This window comes from Crotalus tigris, unplaced genomic scaffold, assembly GCF_016545835.1.
Source record: "Crotalus tigris isolate CLP2741 ecotype Arizona unplaced genomic scaffold, ASM1654583v1 scf7180000018015.536803, whole genome shotgun sequence".
NCBI classification, from domain to species: Eukaryota; Metazoa; Chordata; class Lepidosauria; order Squamata; family Viperidae; genus Crotalus; species Crotalus tigris.
In genome coordinates, this window is record NW_024096777.1 from 410,775 (window position 1) to 427,187 (window position 16,413).

Here is a 16,413-nt window from a genome sequence, read left to right on the forward strand (position 1 = left end):
CTATTACCCACTTCTTAGCTTGGAGACATCACACGGAACTTGAATATAGTTGTGGTATATGTTCTAAAGCAGAGGGAAATGTGCTGAAGGTTGTAGGTTTAAATCAGAATGTCCAACTGAAATTTAGGTTCAGAAATACCATGTATTCAGGGTAACCACAAAGTAGGTTAAATTGAGATATAATCAACAGAATTATGTTATGGCTATGCCAGTTTCCACACAATATATTAAAACTGGAATGTTTTATATGATTAAGGAGCTGAGGATCTAGTTGTTCTTTCACCATGGAAAAAATGTTCTCCAAGGATTATAACTTGTGAATTGACAATCATCACCATATGAACATTCCCAATAAGTTCCCTCTCACTGATGTTTCTCAAATGATGTCATATTGTAATGTTTTCTTGCAAACAAACCTATACTTTCAACAATTAAGGTCATTGTGGAATAGTCTGTACACCTAAGTTATAGATCAGAATTAATTCTTTTCTTATATTTAATACTTTATTTGAGGATGCAGATATCATTTAACAAAGGTCAATGGAATGCTCATGTGCCAAGTTTCCTTAATTTACATAAGCCCTGGCTGATTAAGTAAAAAAAAAAAAAAAGAAGCTACTCATGACATATATTGGATGGTAACAGCTTAAAAATTGGTAAGGACTTACTTGTTGCATTGTTGGTGAATGTATAGCAGACTGCACTTGCATTGGCAGCTGATTTCCAATCGATTGCTGCATTGTAAGTGTCTGATGTTGTTGTATACTGAGATGTGGATGAATTGGAGGACTCATCTGAAGGGTTGGTGGAGGAGTTACAGCCAGGTTGGCTATTGAAACAGTCACTGGCATTTGGTTGTTAGGCTTAGGTGCTATATTCCTTGGAATATTGGGATGTATGGCTGTTATATGAGAATTCATTCCTGTTTGTTGGTGGTAATGGGAACCCAAGTACATTGCTGAATGAGGCTGTGTGGATGCATGGAATACTGGCTGCTTTGGGCTCATCATCTGAGGTTGCTGGGATACTTTAACATCCACGGGCTCATTGTAGCTCTGTTTTAAAAAAAAAACCACCACCAATTATTTGAAGTCTGAGATGCGCAGTTATACTGAGAGACAAGACCCAAATAGTCTGTACTTTTTTTAAACTTGCCCTCCCACAACCACTGACAAAATTGACTCAGACAAAGCTGATTAAGTCTCTGAAGTTTTACTGTTATCTATGCAGAACAGAATAGTTTTTGTAAAGGCTATATGCATCACTGTATTATTTTTTAAAGTTTAAGACTATACTTTATAATTTTTGAAAAATGAACTGTCACATTTTGTACAAAAGAAATACAATAAATGAATATGCAATTCATTAAAACTTAATCTAGAGCAGGAAAACGTATCCAATCCCAGGCGATATCTAAACTTATGTTTGCACAATGCAACTTATTTTCATTTCTCTTCCTTTCTCATTGTATTTACTTGACATCATTTTCAGATTTGCGGAATATGAAGATGACATATTACTATGGGTAGGGCTCCACTAGTGATGCCATTTTGTCAAAAGATAGATACTTTTGAACATAAAAACCAAAGATGACCCAAGTTACAAACTAGACATTTGGCATTGATTTTGCTTTTAATTTCTTATCATGATAAAAGAAACAATTGCTTCAATTCTCATTTGTCTATTGATTATGCAAAATGTACTTTCTTTCCAGTCCCTATAGATCTTTTTGATAAATGTTGCAGCTTGATTCAAACATAGAATATCTCTCTATTTGCTCATAATTTTGTTCTTTGTTTCTCTTGTTCCTTGAGTAATTTTACTAAGGATTTCTCATATTGTTTACTACAGTGAGAAGTGTTGAACAAGTGAGAGATGAGCAGATTAAATGCCTTGGGGAACACTTCTACCAAAGACTGACCAAGGTATTTCAAAAAACACAGTTAATATTAACTAAATATAGTCATATAAATCTGGGGTCCCCAACCCCAGGTCCACAGACCAGCACTGGGCCATGGCATGCCGGCAACTGGGCCGAACAAACAAGCGAAGCCCCATCCATGGGATGCAGGCAGCACACAAACCCATGTCCCCTCCGCTCTGTGGAAAAATCTTTCTCCATGGAACTAGTGCCTGGTGCCCAAAAGATTGGGGCTGCTGCTTTAGATAATCATCATCATCTATTTACAGCCTTTTGTAGTTTTATTTTCCCCATGTCCTATTTGCTACATTTCAGAGGCAATTTATTATAAACATCTGGGTAATTGATAAGATATGAAGAAACCTGATTGTGTTATACCAAATTTTGAAAACTGAACCTGTTCAGACCTCAGTATGTTATGTTTCCTATCACTCTAGTTGTTCCAGGTAGGAAATGGACTGTAAGATTCAGAACCTTCTTTTCTCCACTTTTTCTCCTTATATACCAGCATAGAAGTTATTATTTTATATATTATTAATATATATTATATGTATTTATATAATATTAGTTATATTATTTTATAAGAGGCTTTCTTGAATTTGTAAGTTGTAAGATAGATACTGAAGCATTCTATATCATCCTCCAATGCATTAAATATATGTGTGATGTACAGTTATAATATTTTGAGGAGGGGGCAGGGATTGGAATAATCAGTTTAATAATAGCTTTCACATAACATTAAAAAGAGTTTCTATAACTATTTTTCTCAGTTTTCTGCATTGTTATTTTCTAATACCTGTATTATAAACTTGATGTGCTCACATAAATGTAGTAAAGAATACGGTATTAACTCCCAAGGGCTTGCCAGAAGATATGTACCTGAATAATAATTCATATCTTAAGTTGAAGGAATAACTATTGAAAAATGCCAGGAAAAAATGATAAAATCTTCCTTTGAAAGCAAGTGGTACTATGTCAAAACAAACATTGGAAGATTCATATATGTCCTTATTCTATGACCTTGATATCGGTTTTCAAATCAAAGTAAGTTTAATGTTACTCTAAGCTTTCTGGGGTCACTGGAGCCTGTGAGAGCCATTTGTATTCTTTCTGATATATGCACCATCACCACCAATCAGCCTATATGCACATTACAGACATTGCTTCATTATCTGTAATAATGTACAGAGGAAAAAATGATAACTTCATTTGCCTCCATCAAGCCTTTAATAATGATAGCAACAAAAATATATTTTATCAGTAAACTGCACAAAATTAAATGGAAATGTTAAAGGGAATTCAATTCTCAGTGCGTAGGTAAGAGTAAGTCTTTCATTTATGCAGTGTGGTATGTATACACATTTGGTGACATGCACACAGAATATATATACGTACGTACGTACGTACGTACGTACGTACGTACGTATGTACGTACGTATGTATATGTATATGAAAAGATGAGAAATATGAAATGCTGATTTTTAAAAAATTCTAACACAAAAGTTGCACCCAAAAAAGTAAAACACGTCAATGGTGTTTTCATTCTTATACCAATAAAATGGTAATAAAATTTAATTCTTCATAAAATTCATTTTATGAATGATTCCTAACAGTTGTTCTATCCAAATGTTACATATACTATAGAGCAGGGCTTTTCAACCTTTTCACCCATTGTACCACTTTTAGGATATGGCAACATCCGAGTACCACCAGTCGCCTAGCAAGGTATCAAAAACTTGATGATCCTGGTGCTTCCGCTGAACCCTGACAGCCCTGCAGCCCCAGCCATCTCTCGCTCAGGCTTATGCAGTGCTGTCATAAGTAGTTCATTCCCCTCCCCTGCTACCACTTTTCTAGGATGGTCACGTACCACCTGACAGGTGCCAATGTACCACAGGTGGTACCCGTACCACTGGTTGAAAAACCCTGCTATAGAGAACTGAAAACCCATTGAATGTTTAGAACCCTGCCTTCAGATTTGGAGTTAAAGTACAACTGATCCAAGTTATACCCAAATAAAACAAACAAACAAAAACATTAATTTAAGGAAGAGTAGATATTGAAATTGAAATTCCCTGCAATAAAAACAAATATGCAGCATCTGGAGGCATCAAAGCTAGGGCAAGAAGGGACAAATGAAAAATGACCATTATGACACAAGTTTGTGTGCATGTTGTGATATTGCATATATGTATGGAGTTTGCATTGAAATATTGTAATGTTTGTTTAATAATTCTGGTGAAACTTTGGAGTCTGTAAATACTACTGGCAATAATTTGAAAAGGGGGAGGGATGTCTCTGTGTGGATGTGTGTATAATTTTCACACAGTTCATAATGTTTATAGTTTCTCTAAGGGTAAGAATCTTAAGAATGTATGCTAAAGAGTGAAGACACAAAGGGCACAAGGAAAGCCACTAAACTATTACAAAGTTAAACAAAAATATTAAAACTATATTTTTAGGATTTAGCAACCTGAAGAAAAGTTTAAGTATATTAATTCAAAAGCTAATATATTTTAAACTTCTGAGTAAGAGAAGTTTATTTTTCTGTGTGATTTTTTGAAGGTAATCTAATCTTTATAAATTGTAAAAATGTACGTGCTATTCTATGTTACAGGATATAAGAATTACATATATTTAGAAGAATAAATATGAAGCCCTGGCAGTCAGATCTTAGCTGGGTCTGATAAATGCATAACATTAATTAACCCTCCTGTGTAATCAGAACTCAAGAGAACCTTTTGCATTCAAACTATTATTCAGCCCTCTTGAATGCAATGTAGAAATCCTTGAACCAAACATGAATACAAAGCATTCTTTTTATGCATGAATCTCAGAAACCTGTGATCACTTGAAGGTAAGCATTTCTTTTAAAACAATGTTATTCTTCAGAGGCTGAAAGATTATAAATTATTTGTTACCATGTATCTGACATACTGAAATGGATCATAACTTAATAGTACAATGCCTGGTTTCCATGTTGGAGGTCCCAAATTGAATTCCTGGCATTTGAAGAAAATTCTGCTTGAAAGTCTGGAGAATTGTCATTCACTGTAAAAGTTGTCTCATAGGGAGATGGGTAGCAAAAAAATTAAATAAATAAATACATAAATAAACAAATCTTTCTATATTTTGATCTACATTGAAGTGGATATGGGTTTCCTATCTTTTAAATTTCTTGGGATAGATTTTTATGTTGTATTCTGTTAGAACTGGAAACAAAGTATTTATGAATATTTCTTCAACAGATGAAGTGAGAAATCTAGTTAGCTCAACAATAACAACAGCAAAAGCCATGGATTAGTAACGAAAAGTGCTTGTTTTTCAGAAACAAAGTTGCAGCTCACCATATCTTAAAAAAATGCTGTACAATTTGTTAAAACTACATGCAAAACTAATAAAAGATGCAACTTAGAACAATGGAAAAGTTTAATCAGTATTTTAAATAATTTCACAATCTGAATAGTATTATCTAGAATGCTTTGTGAATTGATATTTTATTTAATCACTCCTACATATTAAACAAGTGGATTACAAACCACCTTCGTACAACAATGATGATGATGATGGTTCTGTTGCTTTGCATTTACACTGAGAACTTCTGCACCATGACAAATTACTTGTGTGTCTAATCACCCTTGGTCAATAAAGTATTCAAGATTCAAATAAAGCATTCAAGATTAATTTTAGTGGCACTATTCATTTGCCACTGGCACATTTCAGAATGGGAAAAAGGTTTGAGAATGCTCTGGCACATCTTCCAATATTATACCAGCATATATTTCTATCAGCATTTTTAAATGAACATGGCCATTTTTAAAGTAATCCAAACAAAATAAAATATGCTACAGATATGCTAGGAAAAGATGTCAAAACTGTCAGCCGGTAAACTGCTGCTTGGCAATTGTAACAGTCACTAGACTGGAATTCTGATATTTGAAGTCCAACACTATACCACACCAAGTTGGAGAAGCCAACTTTGTAGTGATTATTTTTTTTATTTCTAGTCCTGCTCATAATTTCAGCCTGCAAAATTCTATGACCCCTGAAACCCATGTTACCTTTGATACAAGGCTTGCTCTATACGCAGCTAACTGCTTCAGATACTCTTTCTTAGCAGCTTCAGTTTTCTTTTTATATACCTTTAAAAAAACAAGGGAAAAAGTCAGTAACAAAATTTATCATGCTTTCAAATAAAATCTCATCTTAAGAATACATTTATTAAAACACCAAGCATTGTGCTTTTAATTATCTACTTTCTATAATTTTATCTCATAAGGAATAATGACAGGTGTTAAAATGTGAAAGTACAGATTATTTAACTGGCAAAAGTGATGTGAAACATTAACCTGAGAACTAATTATTAAAAGAAAGGGGGGCGTAAAATAGTTAATTTGAGCAAAACTATCATACTGCTAGTTACGTTATTACATTACTCTCATCAATATGGTACATATCTTCCAGATGTGTTGAATTACAACTCCAATAATTTTTAGTTGCGGTGAATGAAGCCTCTTTAGCAATTTATCTGTGATGATCATAATATAAAAATCTTCACTGGATAAGATCTCAATCAAATTAGGTTCATTTTGATAAAATTTATCATACACAATCCTGATTCAATGAAATTAAATCTGGACTGAGTTTGATATTGTCAGATAAACAGGGAATAAGGTTTAGCATGTTTTGCTACCTTCATTTTCTCTGCTCACCAGGAAGTTCCAGCTGATACCATACTGCCTGTTTTAAGGGACAATTTTCAAAATCAACTGAAATACTGGTTAGCAATACAATTTTCACCTGAAATGCTTGCCGATTCCAAAATAATGATGCATGTCTGACAGATAGTACATTGAAATAATAAGAAAGCCATTACTGTAATGGCTATTCAACATCATGAACCTGTCATAACAGTAATATTAGCAATAGTCATCAGCAACAAACTAAAAAGGAAATATACATCATTCTGATAACACCAATTAACAAACATCTACATCATGTATAAATGTCATGATCTAAAATATAAGAAAATTCAGTAGGGAGATATTCTGTAGCACTGCATAAAATACCATGCCCAAACATGTACAAGCACTAAGTCATCTATGCTTCTTTATGCTGGAAATAAACCATGGATATAATTTATTATTTTTTGTTTGTTTATGAAATTTATATGGCTGCCCATCTCACACCAAGTGACTTTGCGAAGTGTATAACAAAACATACCATTAAAACCAATTAAAATAATTAAAACAGTAATTATGCCTGAATTGGTAATTGATTAGGGTATTGTTTAATGCTTGATTGTTTTGTCTGGTATTCCTCTTGGTGTTAATTCCTGCTGACCTGGGTGTTGATTGCTGGTGATGTTCTGGTCTTTTTGTTTGCTTTTTAGCTTTAGTCCTAAATAGTGGCTGTTACAGGCTTTACATTGTATGTTGTAGATGACTGCTGTTTTTTCTTCTTTGATACTGGGTTAATTTATTGTTATGATGATGATGTATACTCAGAAAAAGGCTTTTTTAAAGTTTACAGTGATATATTTCAAACTTATTAGGCCCATTATTTTAATATAAAGTACAGGAATATACTTCCAAGTAATGCATTTCCAAACTATGAAATTATTTATGAAACAGCACTGTATTGTTACAAAATGAGCTTTTTTATTCCATCAAAGTGATGTTTTGACAGCATACAAGTTTCTCTTATCTTTGCTGGAAAAACTCCAAGTTTTGTTAAAGGATTAAAGATTTTGCATACCAAGAAAATGTAAGATCATCATGAAGAAACAAGCATTACATAATACCAAGGTAGTAAATATAAAGTGAAATAAGAATAATATGTTGATTCTAACTGTGTGCTGGCATTTGTATGTTCTTTTGCAATTTTTTTCAGATTGCAAACCTAGGCACATTTTGTTTCAGTAAGGATTTATAACAAGTATCTTTCTGAGTTGATTGGTTGTAGTTATTGCTAAAATGTATTGTTTGTTTCAAGGAAATGAAACACCCATTACTTGACAGTTTTTCCTCTCTGGCAGCTAAAATTAAATTTGCCTGACCTGAAAGAATAGGCAAGAATGCAAATTGCACTCTCTTTGAATATATCTGCATAATTTTGCTGTTTCATATTCAAAACAAACACTAAACATAATAAAAATAATAGATCACAGATTTATTTCTGAGATTTCTCATTCCACATGTCCAATTAATGGTAGTTCTATAGAACTTTATAGGTAGGTACTATTATGCAGTTTATCATATAGATGCCATTTCTTAACAAGTCATACAGTATTTAACACTCAGTACTCAAAGATTAAGGCTATGGTAGAGAATAATTAATATTTTATAGCTTAAATATAACAAAAGATTATAAGATGAAAAACAGTTGGGGTAATACACACAGCTGATCTTCAAGACCCAGAAGTCAAATGTTCTATAAAAATCTGCACCTTGCTACAAATAGTACCTTTATTGTGATGCTATCTGCAAAAAGCAATCTGCCCAGCAACTAGTTATTGACATCATGGAGGAGCTTCGGAGTTAAAGAAGGAAAATATATGTGGGGTCCTTGATCCTCTCTGAGCTGGGTTGTTTTCTTGCAGCTGTTTCATTACCCAAACTAGGTAACATCATTAGTGCACTTACGATGTTACCTAGTTTGGGTAATGAAATGTCTGCAAGAAAACAACCCAGCTCAGAGAACACCAAGGACCCCTCATGTCAATCCTGAGCTACAAATATTCTCCTTTATTAAGAAAATATATGAATAGCAATACAAATATGTTAGACCTTTATTGGACCTAGCATTAAAAATTAATATTCACACATTACATGCAGTAATTCTTCAGCCTTATCATGTACTATGATTTAAACATGTACAGTTGTGATTTAATTAAAAATCACAGTTGTGATTTAATTAAAGATCTAACTATCTTTAATTAAAACAGCTGTAACTATCTAAGTAATTTCTGGAGAGCTAAATTCTCTTTTATCAATTTATACTGGTAATGCCATTTACTTCACTTAGGACTCACCTGATCATTTGCCAGCATCTGCTACTTGCAATGGCAGATATTGATCAGATGTGAGTTTACACCTGGCCAAAATGGTACCTGAGCTATAGGTGACTTTGTTGGGTATATGTTGTCCCACCTAAGATCTGGTACAAGCAATATTGATTGGACTGTGAGGCCATCTTCCCAGAATCAGATTTGCTGGTAGTTGAATCCAGATCATTATCTTTTGGTGCCACCAGCCTCAGCATGCTTATAAACTGGAGGCAGCTGGAAACATGAAATGAATGTCAGCTGCAGCTTGATGGTACATAAAATACTTATGAGAAACTCTGCATTCCATCCACATTCTTTCTACAGATAGTAGGTAGTGCAACCTTCAATCACAGACTGTATTTAAACTTTTAAAGAAAATTACAGGTGAGATACATTCTCACCTATAATTTTTCAGGGTAAAAAATAAACTATGATTAACTTTGAGAAGTCAATTATGACCATTTTCTATTATTGCTGTGGATAAAGTATTAAATTAACATCTACTTGTGAAAAATCCAAGTATTTGTTCCATTTCTCTATTAATTGGTGTGCTTTATTTGATCTATGTTGTTTTCCTATTTCCTATTGTTTTCCTATTTTCCCATATCATTATCATGCACACTTCTAAGCCACCTTATATCACTGAATGGTATCATCCAGATTCTAATATACTATCTTTATCTACCAGGAGGAAAGTATCACAGGAACAGAACTACCTGAGTCTTATTCACATATACTAAAATATGTAATAGATGGATGCATTACAATTGAGTTTTATACTATATATATATTATAATATATTATATACTATATATATATTATAAACAGAAGGTGAAAGGAAAATGACTTATGCTGTAAGTAAGCAGCACTAGTTAAGTAAAGACAACATAAGCAATTATTTGTAGATTATTCAGGTAACTTTTATTACTTCTTTTTACTAACTCAGTCCATAAACTGCAAATTGGGAAAGATGGATTCTAAATCTACCAGCCAAATTCATTTGGATTAAAACCTTTCTCAGAAGGTTTTGATTAAAGATAATCAGTAGAGATTTCTTCAAAGATCTTGACTCTAGTGAATTCCAGTCCCACCTCAGGCATGAAAGTCGGCTGGGTGACTTTGGGCCAGTCACTCTCTCAGTCCATCTCACCTCACAGGGTGGTTGTTGTGGGAAAAACAGGGGGAAGAAGGAATATTAGGTAAGTTCACTGCCTTGAGTTTTTTTATAAACAATAATAAAGGAGGGATAAAAATTAAATAAAAAATCAAATCAGATTTGAATGTTTTGGAACTGGTTATGCTGGTTTATATATAAGCACCCTTCCCTCATAGTAACTTATTTTGTGAAAGGCCCAATTCAGGCAGTTAAAATTTTAAACTGGAATCCAAATTATCCTGGTCTAGGAAAAGAAGACAAGATGTCTTCCAAATAAGTACAATCTAATAAGTGAGTACTTACAATTTTTGTTACTGACTGCGTGAAATCTAAGTTGCTTTTTATACATAGGCAAAAATCAAACTAATGGAAGGTCAGCTTAAGGATGGTATTAACACTTCAAATTATTTTAAAACAGCATACTCTTTCATTAACACAACACTTGAAGAGTATGTTTGTGGATTGCAGATAAAATTGGCTGAGTAATTTGAGTCAACATTAGAAAAATATATTTTTTCTATTGTTGAATGAAATTCCAATGATCAAAAACTCAATCTGTACATTCTGGACCATCAAAATTTGGGAACAGCTAGTTGTATAACAGTCATGACATCAAAAAAATTCTGTCAACGTGGTGAAAACAAAGCATTTGAGTTCAATTAAGAATTACTATATCAATAGAAATTAATGGAAAAATATGATATTAATAGATAAGTTGCCACCAGATTATATCATCATCAGTGGGTAATTCCTATGTAAGACAGAACAGGTTTGATGAAAATATCTGAAACAAATTTAGGATAATTTGTGCAGATAATTCTTAATTTCTGGATCATCTCCAAATCTACAGTGGAAACTATATGTACTATATTTGGTCTGCAAGGAACCCTCCTGGCAACAGACATATTTTATCAACAGCTTGGCTTACAGTTTATTAAGCACAGTTGTAGTCCAAAGAGTAAAAAGCCACAAATGATCTGTTTAAAACACACAAAGATGACTGTTTATATATGGAAACATAGCATTTTAAAAACACAACAAAAGTAATTTTACTAGAAAAGTATACCAAGGAAAAAGTGCTACTTGAAATGCATTTTACAGTTCCTGCATTTTTCCATCAGTTTCCTCTTTCTCTGCAGCCCAGAGAAATTGACCATTCCTGAAGACTGCCAATTCCCAAATGAGACTTTCTCAATGTGTAATGACAAGAAGTTGCAATGTCACAATTTTCAGTATAAAGTTTATCTTTTCTTTTGTTTCCTTATATTTGTATATCGACGGTGAGACGTATAGAATATAGGTTAGGAGGGAAAGTGTGGAAGAATTTCAAGTCAGATTATCATTCAGAGATGGAAAGGGATTTGGATATCTACAGATCAGAGGAAATACAAGATGATCATCAACCTCTGTGGTCCCTCTCCCCTCTACCAGATGTCAGGGGGCATGGCTTCCTTCTTCTTTAGTGATACTGGTGCCAAATGCTAGTTGGTTTAAACAAACATTACCTATTATGACTTGATAATAAATAAAATTGATTTGGCATGTATTATTCAATGTTACAGATGGGTTGGTGATTGAGTTCGATCTTGTTACTAATTTGGGGTTATATCTCTGTTCACTTAATTTTTCTAAACAGCATTAATTCCAACTAAAAAATAAGGTGGTGAAGTTTGCAGAGTTCATTGAGGATCATCTCCCTTATTGGAAGACCTGTAAGTGACAATGGGTCAACAAGATGCAGTTGGGATTATGTTAGTAAAGCATCAACTATGCTCCCCAAAGGAATTGGCTGAGATAGTGTCTAGTAAAGTTTGGTGTTTAAGCTTCTTCCTGGATTTTGAAGAACTCCAGATAATGAAATAGACCAGAAGATGTTCATAGTGCATATGATAGAAGATATTCTAGGGAGGTTTTTCAACATATGTTAATACAAAGAGTCATGTCCATTATGACAGTGAAAGCTGAAAAAATTACTTTGCAGCTTAAATTGCATCTTCAAATAGTCATCAGCTTTTGTTACAAATACTTACTGCCACCTACATTTAATATTCCAGTATTACAACATTTAAAGATCTTCTGAGGTAAATTTACAAGGCAATTCAAAATTAAAATAACTTTTATCTTTTTTTTTTGCTTGTTGAAATACTACAATGCCTACTAAAAAATCTAATGCACTGTTTATATATGAAGGTGAATTTTTTGAGACCTGAGTATATGGACCAGGTACTTGAAACTTCTTGGGTACACATACCCTCTTGACCAATGCCTATATTGGGTTATTTTAATTGAATAATTGATTGGATACACCCAGGAATGAGAAATACTATACATCTTCATGTGACAGAGTAGGGTATTTAAATTTTGGTTCAAATTTGGTTTTGAGATAGAATCAATTTCCAAATGACATTGTATGAAGGAGAAAAAACACCGTAGTAATGCATCTAGTAATAGTCATCAGAAATATTGAGTCTAGTGGTATCAATATACTGATTACACTCAACTAAAGATCACCTAAATCAGAAAAGATTGAATCTCTTCTAAACAAGTATAATGATATAGAACATCTTGCTTTATCTCTTTTCTATTTCTTATCATTTTCAACAATAAAAAAGTCAGACTGATCCTGATATGAACTACATTCCACACCAGACTCTGCCTTTGTGGGAGCAAGGTGATGGATAAAGGGTGATGGTGATGGATAAAGAGTGGATATCAGTGGATGATTGGTGATTCCCAGCAAAGTTTTATCCACAGATTGCTGTGTGGATAACTGTTCTGAATGCAACAGAAGCCAGGATAGTTATTCGGAATTTCATGGGGATGAGGTTGATGATGATGTTTGGATCAGCTGTGTGGTCTGGGAGAGGGGGTATAAGAATTAGAAGTGGGAAACACTGTATTCCAATCAGTTTTCTCCTGTTTCTGTAATCAGAGATAACTGGTATTGGCAAAGAAGAAGGAATTGAATCAGAGATCCATGACTGTGGAGTGCTTTAAGGCTCAATCCTGAAGATCATTAAGAAAGTTACAGCAGATCCAGAATGCAGCAACAGGTGCAATTATAAGCATGCCATCATATAGCCATGTAACACCTCTGCTGTGTGAGTTTAAGATTTCAGTCCTATCCTACTCTGATTGTTGTCATCCCATTCTGTTCCCAGTAAGGGAAATAACAAATATCTTTAAGACAGTTATAGAAAATATTGGATTCTTTCTCATACTTGGTACTTTCCTGCATGGAGCATTAATATTCTGAAAGGAAGATAAATCCCAAAAGATTTTGTAGAGAAACCTAATTTATTTCTATCATATTATTTTAAGTCAGTGGTTCTCAACCTATGGGTCGCGATCCCATTTGGGGTCGATCGACCATTTTTCGGGGGTCGCCAAAGGCGGCGATCCGCCATTTTCTCCCCCCCGGGAGCGCCGCCGCGCATGTGCGGCGGGCGCCGCGCATGCGTGTCGCGCATGGGGGCACCGCGCATGCGCGCCGCACCGCGCATGCACATAATGTTTGTGTGACGGGGGTCGCCGTCACACAAACGTTGAGAACCGCTGTTTTAAGTGAAGCTGAAATGATCTTTCCTCTCTAAAGATAAATTATTTGGAGAAATAGATTATTTGAGAATTTGCATATTTATCCAATCAGTTGTACTGAAAGTACATTTGTAACATACTTCATTTTTTATGTGTTATATATAAATATTTGAATATTTAACTTTTTTCTCCTGTCTCATATAATGTCTAATGTCTTATTGATAAGAAACCATCTGCAAAAATATTACTATATTGCTCATATCAGACTGCTTATCTGAAACATAGGAGAAATAAAGTATAAGTATGAAGACCTTCTTAGGTCTTCCACATTATCTCAGCCTTCGTCCTTCCCTCCCTCCTTAAACCAATAATGATCTTGACATTGCAGAAGACATACACAACATTTAAAACAGCAATGCTGCATTATAAACAAAAACAAGCACAACAAAATAACTAAAACTGGTAAAGAAGGGAGAAAAACAACTAATCTTGACAAATAAAAGCTTCAATTCTATAAATTTCACATACACGTATGAGTGCCATCAATCTTTAGCTCTAAATGTTGGACAAACGCCTCTGGTTTCAAAATTTTCATGAATTCAAAACAGGGAGGAGAGTAATCTGATTTTGACCAGGAAACTGTTCTAGACAAGAGGTACAGCATGGTAGCTTTGCTTCTGCTCATTTCTTGGGATTGGGGAATTACTAGCTGTTTCTCCAAAGAAGACTGCTTAATCAGATGGTTTTAATTGGAGCATGTTATTTTTATAATTGCTAGGAGAACATGAGGCATGGTGATGTTCTACTGAAACTTTGAGAGCTCTTTCTGAAATGACAGATCTTTCTTTTACTGTACCTGATAAATGCCATATCTGAGCTATAGCTGGTCTCAATATAAAGACAAGCTATAAAGCTAATAATAAATAAGTAAATAAATGTGGATTATGAATTGTACGAATATATGAAATATTTATGTTTAGTAATGCATTTATTTCCTGTTCTTGTATCTTTGTAAAACAAGGGAAACTGAGAAAATTTTAGAAATAATTTTCTATGGTCACATGAAGGGTAAACATGGTATGTTTAACTTATATTGGACATCGTAAAAATATGTTCTTTGAGATTCATAAATCTTGGAGCAAGGCCCAACAAATTCACCAAAAATTATAAACAGTGCAAAACATATTTAGTATTTTAAAGCATTATGAAGCTATTGTTTGATAAAAAAAGGTATTAGAAATACAAATAATGGTTGTATGCTCAAAAGATTTACACTTTCTTAAAGGATTGTTAAGACATATTGTGAGTGTCATCCACTGATACTGAATAAGCTGCAGCATTTATCTAGTGGGTTTATGAGCACCAGTGAGGAGTAAATGATTTGATTTTGTGGGCTCAGAGGATTTGTCAGCTGCCTCAGAAGTATAATTCTAGCTCTTCATATCCCTGCTGCTTCTAATTTAGCAGGACAGGCTCATAATTGAAGCAAATTAACTATTTACACTTGCCACTTCTACCAAGCGAAAGAGGATGTATCAGCGGGAAAGACTGAGTGGGAAATTAAATCCTTCCCACTTGTGTCAGATCTGCCCTTATATAAACACATTAACAGTAATTTCATGAGGCGTCAAACATAGGAATAAATACTGAGGGATAAAATAATGAGGTGTTGCTATTGAGATGAACTGTTGCAGCTAATATTCCTGAGAACAAATTATGCAGCTCTGAAAGAAAGCATATGGTACAGCAACCATTCTCTGGTGTGTCTTATCTGATGATAACAAATCGTTCCTGAAGTACATAGCCCTGCCTTCCTGCTACCTTAACCAAGGACATGGATGGAATAAATATACACATAGAATTCAAATTCACATGGACTGAGATCAGCTAGTTCTGGCTATGACTCAGCTAAGACTGATGTTGTTACAGATGTGAACTTTATGCAGCACATTTTGTGTGGGCATGGAATTCCATTTTCAAGAAAACTATCTGGTGTATTGAGCTCTGTGTAATATCGAAGTCATTCACAATAACAAACAAGGACAATTTATTTCTAAGTTGCTTTTGCTATTATATCTGCACTGAGTCTTCAATTAAGAACTTAAGTTTCATTTAATACATGCACATCTGATTTTGTTTTTTGTTTTTTAAAAATGGTTACAACTACAAAAAAATAAAAAGAATCCATCACGCTACCTTTCAGAAGATAGAGTAATAGGGTATTTTTCTAAATTAAAGAAAGTTTTGCCTTTAACTATTAAATCACCGTATGTGTCCAGTTCCTCCTGCATAATGAAAAAGTACATCCAGAAGAAAAAAACACCCTAAAGAAAATGTGTTAGAAAGAACTGAGTGTAAAAGAACATGCAATGAAGGCAGTGCAGGGAGAATAGAAAAAAAAATGAGCAAAATTGCACAAGGTCAATACGCTTAGTTTCTATGAAAAGAGTATTCAGAGCCTCACACGAATATAAATGTAGGAATAAAGGGGGAACTAAAAGCCTTGTATAATTTGTGTATTTTCAGAAATTAAACCTGGGGTGCACAATAGATCCCAACAACATTTCACTTACATATATGCAAGAAACAATCCTTGCTGATCTTTTACCTGCATTCTTATCATACTGAGTCCTGCCCACCAATCAATCATGGTAGACCTACTATATACAATTTCCACATATAAGGATTTATATGGTAATTTACATCTTGGCTGGGCAGCTTTCTAGGTGAATTTTTGGTTCCATCCTACAT

At 33.9% G+C, this 16,413-nt stretch overlaps 1 protein-coding gene across 2 annotated transcripts in view; it reads right to left on the reverse strand.

The window, feature by feature from the left end:
- Positions 1 to 16,413, reverse strand: part of TOX (thymocyte selection associated high mobility group box) — a 131,502-nt gene that overhangs the window by 10,643 nt on the left and 104,446 nt on the right. For both annotated transcript variants that reach the window (XM_039346581.1, XM_039346582.1), the window contains exons 6-7: positions 5,983 to 6,063; positions 669 to 1,055 (exon numbers count right to left, since the gene is read on the reverse strand). In XM_039346581.1, the coding sequence (XP_039202515.1) occupies positions 669 to 1,055; positions 5,983 to 6,063 (468 nt within the window). The remainder of the gene's footprint in view (positions 1 to 668; positions 1,056 to 5,982; positions 6,064 to 16,413) is intronic.